Genomic DNA, 13452 nt, shown 5'->3' on the forward strand with positions numbered 1-13452 from the left:
TGAAGTTGAATTGAAGGATAGGTCTTACTTGTAAATTTGTTCCTTTGCTCTCTTTCCTTTTGTCTTACCGTCAGAAAAAAAAAATGTAAATCCATTCGATTTATGTTTAGTGATATAAATTCAGCTAAATCGAATTTATTTGTGTCGATTTATTACAAAAGTTTTTTCTTTTATCAAGTCAAATTTAGTTATTTCAATTTAGTATAAAGTATAAATTAAATTCAATTGATTCGATTTACTTGTATGGATGTAATTCGATTACTAACTTCAATTTATATAGAATTATTTAAGATCTACGTGGAACTAATTTAAATTTAAGATATTTGTATAATTTTAATCTTTGAACAATTTATTCAAGTGAATTTCTTTTTTTTTTATCTACTGACAACAACTCTTTCTTGTGGGACCCTATACTAACACAACACTCAACACTTCTTACAGTCAAAATACCTATGGACCACGTCTGAAGTATAACATTGTGACACCACATCATTAGCATCAGCGGATGCTTTTCTCTTTCAGCACCGTAGAAAAATCCATACAAATAATTGTTCTCAGGTATAAGCCTATAGTAGTATAAAAAAATGTCAAGAAGCTAAGGCAGCTTAATGGCTAATGTAGAAACTATGGAGATTGAATCACAGGAGCTGCTGAGAGATTCTTATGGAGACAACTTCTCCATCAGGTCCTGCCCTCATGGCATGGTATTTCACATTAATACCTGCTTATATTAAAAGAAAGATGAAAAAAATCATGAAAATCAAGGTAAGTGTATTAAAAATAAAAATCAAATGAAACTGAACCCCAATGAAATTGCTAAGCCTAAGGACTTAGGACAATGTAATTAAGAAATTTGGGATTTTGGTTTTGCTGAGATTGAGATTCATTCCAGTGATAAATACAGGAATATATGAAATCTTAAGCCTCTTACCTTCATTTTCTTGTAAATTAGTGTTCACAGCAACTGCATGAAAAGCAATCATGGCCTTGGGCTGCCAGTCATTTGGTTTTCCAATCCATGACTTGTAATCAAATACCGCTGTCATATAATTTTGGAAATTAATTAAAAACAGATTGTTTGAGGCTAATAATATTCTTTTATTATGGATTATCTGTATATGAATTCACTCTTTTTCTGCAAAGTTAACTTTTGTAATTGAAACTGAAAATTTCCAAATAATTCTGGTCCTATAAACCGAATGTGATTTCCTTATGCAATAACATTAATTTATCCTTAAGAACACATTTGATGAGGCTTGAAGTATCAAAAGGCTACCAGATGTGGAAGAGTCCTCCAAGTGTTTGGCGTCAAAAATGGCGCCAGCAGCCCCATCTGCTCGCTTCTTGATATCATGAGATCCCACCAACTGGTAATCCCAGCTCCCATTTTTGTACCCTTCACAGAGGAATAGTTCTATGTGCCTTGCATCTAATGTCTGCATTGTTCCTATATCAAATAAGAAAAATCTGTCAAATTTATTTTTAATCTTGTCCACCCTAATGGCAGAACCTAAGTTTTCGTGAAGATTCTATTTATCATGTCCAAATTACAAAGACAATTGCAGTATAATAGGATGTGCAGTATTTCATTCATAATATTCAATTTACCATCACAAGTATTCAGATCACAAACTGGGCATCGTACAAGCTGCAGGTCTGAAAATTTAACCGTATCAACAAATATAAGTTCTTTTCAATAGGTATAAGAATGGCACCAACAAATATAAGTTAAGTTTTGGAACCTTTTTCAGCCAACAAAATAATGGATGAGTAAAGATTAAAGGGAGAAAAAAAATTAAAGGTAAAGATATCTTCAATGATTGTTGGCTGAAAAAAGTTCATTCTTAATTTTTTTTCTGATGATTTATTTATTTATTTTGAAAATGATTTAATTTGGTTTCAATACTATAGTCCTGAGATATAGAAGTTGGCTTGGTTGGGAGGTACCAGCTATCCAGATTCCAGGTTTAACGTTTTCTACCACGCAACAACCTTGGGACCGCAACATCTTTTCCAAGGTTTCACGCTCCTTGATCTTCCCCGGAAAAGAAAGCCTCTCAGCCAGGATGGCTACTGAAGAATCAAAAGAAAAAGCGCCAATACGCATCCAATCTGATAGCACATTGGAAACAGTTAGTTACAAGATCAATAATTTTGCTTATGCTCCCTGTGAACACATTAACAATTGTGCATGGAATCTACTACAATTTGTTGTGAGTTACACGGCCTTTGCAATAATATTATCGTCTCCTACGTTTAATTCTTGTCTTCTTCTGTGGCAGTATTTTTCCATCGCTCCTTGAGAAAATTCAAACCTCTAGTTTCATTAAATAAATACAAAAATAGATAAATCCTTTGGCGACTGGCGTGGAGTGATGTCAGGGTAAACATAGAACCGACTCACCAATGTGTTTCTCCTGCTGACGGAACATGTAGGAGTGGCTTCCATCTGCATAATTCATTTTAAAATCCAAGTAAATTGGGCAGTGACAATGCATTGTAACAGGTATTGGATCAATATAAGTTGACTTAGTTATAATAGGAAGTAGCAAATTTCCTTTTTCTAAAGAAATTTCCCTTTGACTGTACACATTCATATTTTCTCGAGTTCCCAGTTATCCTACTCTGAATTCCTTACCCATTCTTGGCCAATCGTAATTCACTCACTTAGTTCATTATATAGTAAGATTACAAATAGTAATACTATGACTCGTATAATATACACTATTTGTTAGTGTATTGAAAAAACTTTTTTGAACTTTCAAGAAGGGTAAGGGTTTTTAGATCCTACCGAATACTGATTTATACAGCTGACTCCAACTGAATGCCACGCGTTGAGGGGGTGGGACCTGAAGATCACGAATGCAAACGAACTTCCATATACCATCATCCATAATTGCGCGGCTGAACCATTGGTTTGTTGCTGCCAGCATAAGAAGAGATTTTCCATCCAAAAACTTAGCAATTTCTGTCCAAATGTCCTCGTCATACCTTCACGTTAAGCATTGGGAATTGCAAAATACTAATTCAGAGAATAAAATAATAATAATAAATTGAAGTTATTCACAATCATTTATCGAAAAAATAATGATATTTATTATTTTTACAACGTTAACCAATCAAGAGTAGACATTAAAAAGTATACGCTATATACGTTAAAAGAAATGAAGTATTTAATTGTAGTGAGATTGGTATTTATTTTTAAGATTCAGCTAAGATGTATTTTTAAGACATACTAAGACTAAGGTTATCAATGAAAAACAGTTTTTATGAAAAAAAATAAGAAATTTAAATTTTTAATATATTTATTTTATATTTATTAAAATAAAATATTTAAAACTCTTAATTATGATAATCTTAATATTTGTTTTAAAGATAAATATTAATTAAGCTCTATTTTTATTGTATTAGTAAAAATCTCACAAAATTATTATTAACGAATAGTATTACTCTCAGGTAATAAAGATAAGTACAAGAAACTAATCTTTACTTAGGTAATATTATTAATTTTTTTATTATAAAATTATTTTTTTAAATTTTTTTATTTTTTTACAGAATTTAAAATTTAGAGTTTAAAATTTAATATTTAAAAAAATTAATGGGCGAAAAAAGATTGACTCAATTAGTAGATTGCATGAATTATTCTGCTAAAAGTAGAAGCTATAGACAACGACGATTTGAACGTTTCTATTAGCATTTCTATTTAGAATGGGAAAAAAAACTGCCACAACCAAACACAGATTCTAACACAAAAACAGAGTTTAACGGGATCAAGCAGTGTAAATTTTTCAAATATTCAAATATCCACAAACAAGATTTGGCAGAGTGATGGACTAAAAAACGCACGTTATTGAGCAGATAGCACTCACTGATAAGGGACATGAACGATCTACACATTCGGAATGAAGCAAATGTTTCAAATCACAAAAATCATACACCAGCTACGGATGATGCGTTCTCTCATCAATTCCTCTTCCTTCAAACAATCTCACAAGAACACGATATATTCAGCTAGTAATTTCAAAATCCGAATCCGATTTCCGGAATCCTATTCAAAATTTCATCGAGCAAAACGAGCACCATATCATAGATCAAAACACCGCATATTCAAAACCAACCGAGATATCAGAATTAACGTATATATATCATAAATGATATTTTGTAAGAGCAAATCTCGTAAGTCATAACAAGCACAGTGGTTCGTTCTATTCAAAGCAGAAAAAACCAGCTAACAGAACAAGAACGATTGAGAATGCAGAAGCTAACTGAGCCAAACGGATCATCGCTACTAAGAAAAATCACAAACAGCAACAGATCCAGACGAAAATCCGATCGGTAACTCGGAGATGCATACATTGCAAGCAGCGACCACAGATCCACATTTATAATTCAAATTCCTATGAATATATAAACGCGCGAAGTTGCTGAAATAGAAATTTCGAAGTTGAAAAAGATTTTAGAGAGCGAGAGAGAGAACCATGAGAAAGTAGAATGAGCAGAGAGGAAGGGAGGACGAGGAGAGGAGCACGAGCAGATAGTCTTGCTTCGCCGGATTCTCTTTGCCGCCGGCACATCCACGGTGGGGGAAGTAGTGTCACTGCGAAGTTGCTTCCCCATGCTTGATCGGAAATCAAAGCTTAGCTCTCTCTCTCTCTCTCTCTCTCTCTCTCTCTCTCTCTCTCTCTCTCTCTCTCTCTCTCTCTCTTTCTCTGAACTTCACAGAAGTTGAAGCTGCGGAAGGAGAACCACCACTCTCTCTAAACACAACGGTTCTCAGAGCTTCCCACACTTTATATAGTCGCGCCAAAACCTCTCATTTCAAATGAATAAATAATTTCATAAGAGATATAACCGTAATTTGAAATTGCTACGTAAATAACCCTTTTTTTTTTCTTTTTGGTCGGAGATTGTATTTTATTTTAATTATTAAATGAATATTATTTTAGGTGGTGTAAAATTGAATAGGCTTTTTATGCTCATCGTTTTAATTTAATTTAATTTTCTTTTTTGTAATTAACTTCCTGTATTATGCTTTGGTAATGTCATCACTTAAGTATTATGTTTTAACATATGACAACTCAATATTGATTCAAAAGCTGTAGAAAAATAATAACATAAAGATTATAAGATACCTGTCAAGAGAATTATGATAGTGATAATTAGTTGTACCGTTTGTCCCAATAATATTAAGAGCATAATTTTATTGTACTTTTTTTGATATCCCAGAGTATACTAAGATTATATTACAACAAAAGCTGCAAAGTTTAATCAAATTAAACAATGAAATTAATTCAATCACACTTTAGTCACAATTAACCAAAAAATCTAAACCCTTAAATATTTAAACCAGACTTTTTCTTTTTAATCATTTCAAGCTCCATATCTTTCTTGCATGAGATAAATGTAAACTTTAGCCACACAATCACAAGAGTTCTGCATGCAAAAAATGCTGTATATTCATTATTGAGCATGAAATGAATATACATAAGAATATGCTCTGTTCATGCACATTTTTGTTTTCCAAATGTCATGTCAAAAACTTTGGAGAATATACAAGAATGGGAGAGGCAATTTACAAAAATGCCTCTAATTCATTGATCTGAATATCTTTTTCCTAATTTATGATATGAGCAAAAGAATATACAATTATAATGAGATTGCAAAAACGATATACCTATCAATGGACTACTGTTTACTCTATACTATGGCCTATGGTTAGGAATCTGCAATTGCTCCAGTAAAAAAAAAAAAAAAAAAGTTAAATGTCAACCCTAGTTCATAAATTTCCTACAATTGGAGGCTTTGCAAAGGCAGGGAACTTTCAGTTCATCCTGCTCATCTGGATCGAATAAGTAATCATACCTGTTGCAACATCAAAGAAAAGGGATTACATATATTAATCCAAAATATAATGCCAATGAAGAATAATGCCATCAACATAAATACGTAGAGACAGAACAAACTGTACGTTAATTCTTCGCCAGCAGAAACATTCGTCTTGGAAATTAGAACGATCCGACTCTCTTGATCACCCAAACTCATAATCCTTGCATAGCAATTTGGCATGCACTGCAGCAAGTCAGGATGAACATCAATACTTCATCTAGCAATCAAAATATAGAATAAAAGCCTTAGACTGTAGTGCATTTGGTGTAAGTTTTATTTTTTGTTTCATTTTCAATATTTTCTGTTTCAGAATTTTGTAAACAGAAAAGAGAAAACAGAAGGTAAAACTAAAAAAACAAGAAAGAATTATTATTTTTATTGTTTTCTCTTTTCCATTCACAGAATCCCAAATTCAGAAAATAAAAACATAAACCAAATGCAACCTAGGTTGCTGCGACGGCCTGCCCAACCACTCCTTTATTTACAAATAAGGATTAAGGTGTAGGGCAAATTGGGCAAATTCATAGGGCATTCCATTGATGAAGGAATACAGAGATAACATTTATAAAGTTACAGCAGAGTTTGATTATAACTTACAGAATGGTTTATTAGCCGTGCTATATTGCCCTTGTACGTTGCATCAATTACCACATCCTCACTGATCTTGAACAGCTGCATAATTTATTGTTTCATGTTAAGATCAGAAATAAAAGAGTAACCTGTCTGAAACAGGCATTTCAAGCACACAGAAAATAATGGAGGATGTTTCATAAATCACAAGAGACTCACATAGCAATCTTTCCCTTCTGCACGGTATTTCACTTCCCTTAAATCAGCAACACTACGCCTTACCCACTCCCCGCGATACTCAACAACCTTCACACAAACATAAACACAAAATTAAGGTGAAGCAACTATTCATCTAATATGTCATCCGCATTGACCATCTTAGAATAGTAAGTTACCATCTCTCCTTCTTGTATATCTCTACGAGCAAAAAGACCCCATCCATGGATACCCGATTTTCCAAAGCAAACTCGAAGCTTTTCCATTTTCTGAGATATCAAAGTGAAAACTTTTAATACTTCACTTAAAAAACACAGAATATGATTTTTTCCCCCTCCGAAAATAAAATTAAGTAATTGACAGTAGCACACGGGATTAACCTGTAAATGATGAAGTCGTTCCTTAAAAGAAGTAAAAACTTTAGAATCTTCAGCATCCTATCAGATCAAGACATACAAAATTTACTTTTCATCACATAACACAATCACAATCAGAGGGACAAGAAGATCAAACACATAACCCCTTGACCATGAAAGATTACCTTATAGCTGTTCAACTGAGTTATTGCACCTAAAGAATGATGGCTGGGTCCCTTCAGCAAGTGAATTATTGGTATTTCAGCCTTCTGGCAATACGTGAGACAATAATTGAATCAGACCACATTGAAAGAAAGTGATTAATGAAAGTAATTAAATCCTAGGCACAGAATAACATTAGCAGCCTTAATGAAGGAATAGAACTGGGAAAAAAGAAGACAGCATAGTAATAACAAAAAGATTAGGCAAGTTTCAATATGTACACACATTATTACAGTCATAATTATATATCTAGAATCATCACCTTATTCAGGGATCTACGGTATACATGACATCTTGCAGCAGAAAATGGCTCAATCTTGTCACCTTCAGAGGTTGAAGATTGAATAAGCTCTACATTCTTTGATGAAACCAGCCTTGACCCCCGGAAGCATCTTCTATGATTTTCAAGAGAGGCTCTGGGAGAGAAAACCCCCAGGGGAGTATGTACAACCAATACAGATTCTGGATTTGGGACCCTGAAATCGAAGTAGCATAAAAATACATAACTTAAAAGAACATCAAGATATCATTAAAGATGATTCAATCGCCAGAGCTCAAACCTGTGAACTGCACAGTATATTAGCTTCTTTGTTATTTGAGTCCCATTCTTCTCCACAGAATGCAACTGTAAGTTTAAACAACATTAATATATAACCTTAACATATTTCCACAGCTCTTCTAACCCTCATATAACTTAATTCAAATTGTTCATCTAGGATGAAACCATGGAGGGTGGCCCATGCCCTCCAAAAGAAAGACCATGATTACAGTTTCAAATTAACCTACTCATATTTATGGGAAGTGGGAAACTTACTTCTGTGCTATATCCTGCTCTCGAAGCACACATCACATGAAAATAAGTAGCACACTTGCAACAACTTGTACAGGAACCATGGCTTTGTTTACAGATCACACAGGTCTGCAGTTGCAATGACAAGAAACCTTGTAAACATAAGATGTGTGTGTGTGTGTGTGTGTGTGTGTGTGAGAGAGAGAGAGAGAGAGAGAGAGAGAGAGTGTTTAACAAATTCCCAGAGAGAGGGGGGATAGAGCAGTGTGATGAATAATAATGTACTTTTAGCAGAAAAATATTGAGTTTTACATTTGGGAATACTCATCCAAAGTGATTTGGAAGGAATGAGCTATATGTCGATGGAAAAAATCAAAAGTAAAATCGAAGTGCCACTTTCAATCGTGATAAATAAATAAATAATGATGCCAAAACGCCAAGATTACCAACATAATTTGGAATTAGTGACTAATAAAAAAACCAAAATAACCTTTTTAGCTCAGAGTTCTACCTTAACAAAGGCATTAGGAGGAATTCTCAGTATTCCTACCGCGGGTTCCATGGCCTCATGATTTTGAAAAACCACTTGAGGTTGAAACCAAGCACATGTCACATGAACCCATAGCATCTCAACATCAGTTGGTTTTAGAGCACCACCTGCAAAGCATTTTCATCCCAAGAAGTAAAATATTGCATGACATAGAGGTCTTGCTTTTACAGGACTCAGAATACCCATAGAATGCACATAATACTGAGTAAATGCACAAAATACTAAGTATGACATACCTTTTACAGGACAGAGGCAACAGTCTCTCTCCACATCAGGTGTTTCACATACTCTACAAACCCAAGAAGTAAAATCTTGAACATTCTTTGCCCCATAGCATTCTTGGTGGACTGCTATTTGGCACCTGCATAATGAACAAGAAAACATATATATTGATAGACGTTTCCATCTTTAAGCCTTGTAAGTTTTGAACAAAATACAAAGCATCCCCAATAATTCTGAATTAAGAACAAAGATCATGAACAATAATGGACGCACCTGTTACAAATAATAATTTTATTATCTTCCCAATCTTCAACCCATCTGCAAACTGCACATCTTTCTGTTGTCCATTTTGCATGAACTGGCTCATAATTTTCTGTGAGAATAAGGTAAAGGAAAAATAAATATTTGTCCTTCAAGATGTATTCTAGTGAAAGGATACATTGGCAAGTACCATAGGACCTGAGAAACTAAAAATTGACGCCTTCAGTGTATAGAAGTTCATATAAAGTGCAAATTACCTTGCAAAAAGCTAAGCACCTGCTGCTGATCTAACTGCTGTGGAACTCCATCTTGTGAAATGTTTTCTGTGATCTGAAGTAATTATTTCCAATAAAAAAATGAGCAAAAAGACAAAATAATACATAAATACACCCCAATATGACACTGTATCATCATAGGCAAATCCAAGTGATACAGATCTACTTCATGACTATTAAATTAGTAATAGCCAACTACCTCACAGAATACTCATAAGAAAGATTTGATGTCTCGAAGTCTAATGTAGCAAGAATACAAACCCATTTTTCTAGTGGGAGCATCATGCTTTTCACTTTCACACTATGTTTCCATTTTTTAGCTCTGCTACCTGTGTGCCTTTCCCATTCACTTGGTGTCTGCTTCCTTGAACCACAAGAGCTACACTTGCACATAATTCTGCATGCAACCACAAGCAACTCAATGAAATCTTCAAATAATTTGTAACCTATGGTTCTTTTAAATTATGGGAGTCCGAACAGAAACTGTTTTGCACATACAAAGCCTAATTAGGTTGATAAAATATCTATATTGATTGTAGTATCTTAAAGGATCAAGATAATACTGGGTTCATGCCAATGCCATTGTCAACTAAATTTTTTGAGGGTACATGAGATTTAAATAGAGAGAATCTCCAGAAATATGAATTTCAGGAAAAAAGGGACAGAACATGAAAATAAATTGCTTTAAACCATAAACAAGAAGAAATATTCAAATCAGATTATCAGTTCCAAGAAGCGCAAGGAACGCTTACAAATGAAGCTTTGGGAAGTAGAGCCCTTCCATGCCATTGCACACCACTGTTACCGTCTCAGGTACTATAGATTTTTGGCTACTATCTACCAATCTGTCTTCCACGATATACTTCTTTTTTGACTTGCTTGTTTTGGGTATGGGTAATTTCTTATTGAAATTTCCCTTGCACTCTGGGCAATAGTAATCTGTGTTTTCAAGATCCTGCAACAAGAAACCATTCGTTTATGAAAAAGCAATTGGTAAGAAAGTAATATTAGTTGACAAGAGATATTAAATAACATAGTAATCATGGTACAGAACCTTGAAAAGTTCAATGGATATTTTATCGCACTCAGCATGCACCCAAACATTACAGCGATCACAGCACACCTAATTCAAGAAGTTCAGCCGCAGAAGATATTAAAATTTTGAGTTTATTCAAACAAACATATATTAGCAATTTAAAGAACATCCATCTAATTGAAAAAAATGCATTATCTCACCCAATTCCCACCATGTGAATGGTGCCAAATCTTTTTGCAAATGCCACAATATTGTTTTGATTTTCGTAACTGTATCAAAAGGATAAAAGATTTTAAAAATTAACTTCTATAAATTATGGAGTCAAGAATTTCAAGCAATCAAAATGAGCCATTCTGCTTAACCTTAAAGCAATGTTTGCAATAAAATTGAGATGCACCACTTGGGTCCTTCATCTTCTTCATCGTTTTGCATGGCAATATCAAATAACAGCCAGCACAAGATATTGTATCCTGCAGAATATATTCAACAGATAAGAATTCACAATCAAAGAGAGTGTACATAGGCATTTCTATGAGCTTAGCTATTATCCAAATTTTATTAGAAACGACTACTGCAGACTTGGTCCAATACATATCAACAAGAGTAAAATATCTCTTTCTTATTCAGAAAGTAAAACAAAGCTTATGAATGCTCTCCACTAACCATGATGTCGTTCAGCACAAAATGAAAAAACAAAAGAAATTAATCTTACTTGATCCTCGCAGTGGTATTCATAATCAACAGGCATGGCTGGGGCCTCTAAATGTCCATTCGGATAAGCATTTACATAAGTTACTTCCTCTACTTCCAGCTGTGAGTTGAGAAGACCATCTACAGCCAGCATTGCCTCCTCCAATGCCATGCGAAAGTCACTCGGTTTGCTCTTGTACAACTGTGTCTGACCCTGGAATCTGAACATAAGCAAAAATTTATAATGAGCAACCGCCCTGCATTCTTGCAGAAACAACCGCAGCCAAAACCATTCAACAACACACACCTTTCCATGAACTTAGAGAAGGGGAATATCATTCCCTGCTTCACCCAAGCATAGTCCTGCAAATCAACATTCATTCAATTCACTAAAAAATCACATAACCAACACATAAATTTACCACCACATGTAAAATTCCTAATAGAAAGCTTACCCTTTGGGTCCCATTTTTCGAAAAGCCAAAGAACATGACGCAGAGTGCACCAGGAACGCAGCAGCTGAGGACGGATTTCGGAGCCTGCAAGATAGGATCAATCACCACAGCAGGCCAAGCAGGGTACCTCTTCCCACACTTCGCCCAAACTATATCACCCAACGCGAAATCCTCCGGCCTGTAAACCTGTTTCCTCCTTTCACCACCATTCCCAGTAGTTTTAACCTTCTGCTCCACACCACCCTCAAAACTAAGCACAGAACTGTTACTCTCAGTTTTAACAAAACCATTCTTTTCCATCCCTATATTCACTTCAAGACCACAATAATTATCACCCTTTTTTTTCTTCTCTTCTTCTGCATCATCCTCAAAGCTGGAATCCGTGTCCTCCACTTTGACTCCTTGGTTCTTCCATGAATCAAGAACCGAGTCATTGAACCTCGACGGCAAGGACTGATGGCGGCCCCGTGTAGAACGCAACAATGGCGGCCGAGTCCCATCTCCGCCGCCGTCACGCGGTGCCATTTTACCGTTCAGCTGTACGGAATTTGAATTGGACTGAACCTCAGCACCACCATTCCAATACGCTCCTTCGCTGCACCAAGAGCCAGAACCACTGCTGAAATCTTCAGCATCGCGAGAGCATAATTCGTTAACCTTCCGCTTCTTCTGATTCCCGGAACAACCATAGCTCTCAGAATCATGCTCTGCTTCTTCTCCTTCTTCCAGCTTGCACCTTTTCAGGTTTGGCATTTCGGTTCTCACTGTCCGCTTGACCATCATACTGTCCACAAAAACCCTAATTTCACATCGAAACGATGTGCAACACAGAACCTCCAAGAATTCAGGACTTAACTTTCAAGCCAACGTCAGTTTCCTAATTCCTATACCAACTAACACGTTGGAATCTCGCACCTCTGACGAATAAAAAAAACACTGAAAAACAACAAGAACGCGCGCAGAATTTCGATTCCAAAACCCTCGGAATCGAACAATGACGCGACCAACGAAAGGAGGAACGAGAAGGGGGAAAATCAGCGAATTGTTGTTGTCGTTGTTGTTCTTTGGATTTTGCGAATCGCGTTGTGAGAGTTTGGAAGCGTTTGATTTGGATTTCGGGAACAGATTGCGACGAGAACGATGAAGAAAAAATCCCGGGAAAAAGGAAGCGTTAAAGAGAAATAAATTTTCCCGAGAAACAAACAATTTGAAATTGGCGTTTGAGAGAAGAAAAACGCATAAAGAAAACAGAAGCTTGTGTTGTGATATATTTATGTGTGTGTGTGTGTGGAGTATGCTATTGCTTGAGAATTAATTAATTGAATTTTTCTTAAATTTAATAAAAAAAATTAAATAATTCCCTTTCATAAATGGATCTTATAATAATAACTGTAAAAAGATATAAAATAACGGATCACGAATTTGAAGAAATATAAGTCAACTATTTCATAGTAAGCAGTAATAATGGTTTGAAGGATTTTAATCAGTATCTGTTCTAAAAATACATATTAAAATTATTAATTAAAAAAATGCAAAAAATATGGACAAATTTAGTGGTTAATATTTTGTCGTATATTTATTAAAATACAAAATTTAAAAAGAATTACTAATAATAATCTTAACATATATCTAAAAAATATATATTAATTAAATCATTCTTTTAAAAAATACAAAGAATTTCGAGAAATATAAATTTATGTGAAATAATAGAAAGAAAGTACTATAATTGAAAAAAAATCCGTTTTAATTAATATTACGCGTATTTCCTTTCGCTTTGTTAAATACTCTTTTTGTCAACGATGTTCTTTTATTATTTATATTTTTATATAAGACAATAAAAATTAAAAAAAATTATGAGTTAATATAAGAAGATATAACATAATAAAATATGTTTGATTTACTATAATAATCAAATGTAATTGA

At 34.4% G+C, this 13452-nt stretch overlaps 2 protein-coding genes across 4 annotated transcripts; both read right to left on the bottom strand.

The window, feature by feature from the left end:
* Positions 1-394: 394 nt before the first annotated feature.
* Positions 395-4617, bottom strand: LOC130946172 (probable F-box protein At3g61730). Its single transcript, XM_057874847.1, has 8 exons — positions 4478-4617; positions 2792-2991; positions 2405-2449; positions 1948-2112; positions 1609-1656; positions 1277-1447; positions 932-1039; positions 395-721 (listed from the first exon to the last, which is right to left on the bottom strand). The coding sequence occupies exons 1-8, from the start codon at positions 4615-4617 to the stop codon at positions 639-641; spliced, it is 960 nt and encodes a 319-aa protein (XP_057730830.1). The 3' UTR covers positions 395-638.
* Positions 4618-5357: 740 nt separating this feature from the next.
* On the bottom strand, positions 5358-12771 carry LOC130946956 (histone-lysine N-methyltransferase ATX3-like). Of its 3 annotated transcripts, none has more exons than XM_057875864.1 (22): positions 11530-12771; positions 11382-11437; positions 11097-11295; positions 10747-10854; positions 10585-10653; positions 10403-10471; positions 10101-10303; positions 9610-9745; positions 9331-9403; positions 9086-9185; positions 8827-8951; positions 8552-8697; positions 8065-8169; positions 7811-7875; positions 7513-7726; positions 7214-7294; positions 7053-7109; positions 6852-6941; positions 6676-6762; positions 6484-6558; positions 5969-6069; positions 5358-5862 (listed from the first exon to the last, which is right to left on the bottom strand). In XM_057875864.1, exons 1-22 carry the CDS (start codon positions 12310-12312, stop codon positions 5772-5774), a joined length of 3033 nt encoding a protein of 1010 aa, XP_057731847.1. In that variant the 5' UTR covers positions 12313-12771; the 3' UTR covers positions 5358-5771. The 3 variants fall into 3 exon arrangements, 2 of the variants coding, with proteins under 2 accessions (XP_057731847.1, XP_057731846.1); XM_057875863.1 differs by having other exon boundaries at positions 5361-5862; positions 7214-7297; positions 11530-12770; XR_009072400.1 differs by having other exon boundaries at positions 5765-5862; positions 5969-6103; positions 7214-7297.
* Positions 12772-13452: the final 681 nt, after the last annotated feature.

This window comes from Arachis stenosperma, chromosome 8, assembly GCF_014773155.1.
Source record: "Arachis stenosperma cultivar V10309 chromosome 8, arast.V10309.gnm1.PFL2, whole genome shotgun sequence".
Taxonomy (NCBI): Eukaryota; Viridiplantae; Streptophyta; class Magnoliopsida; order Fabales; family Fabaceae; genus Arachis; species Arachis stenosperma.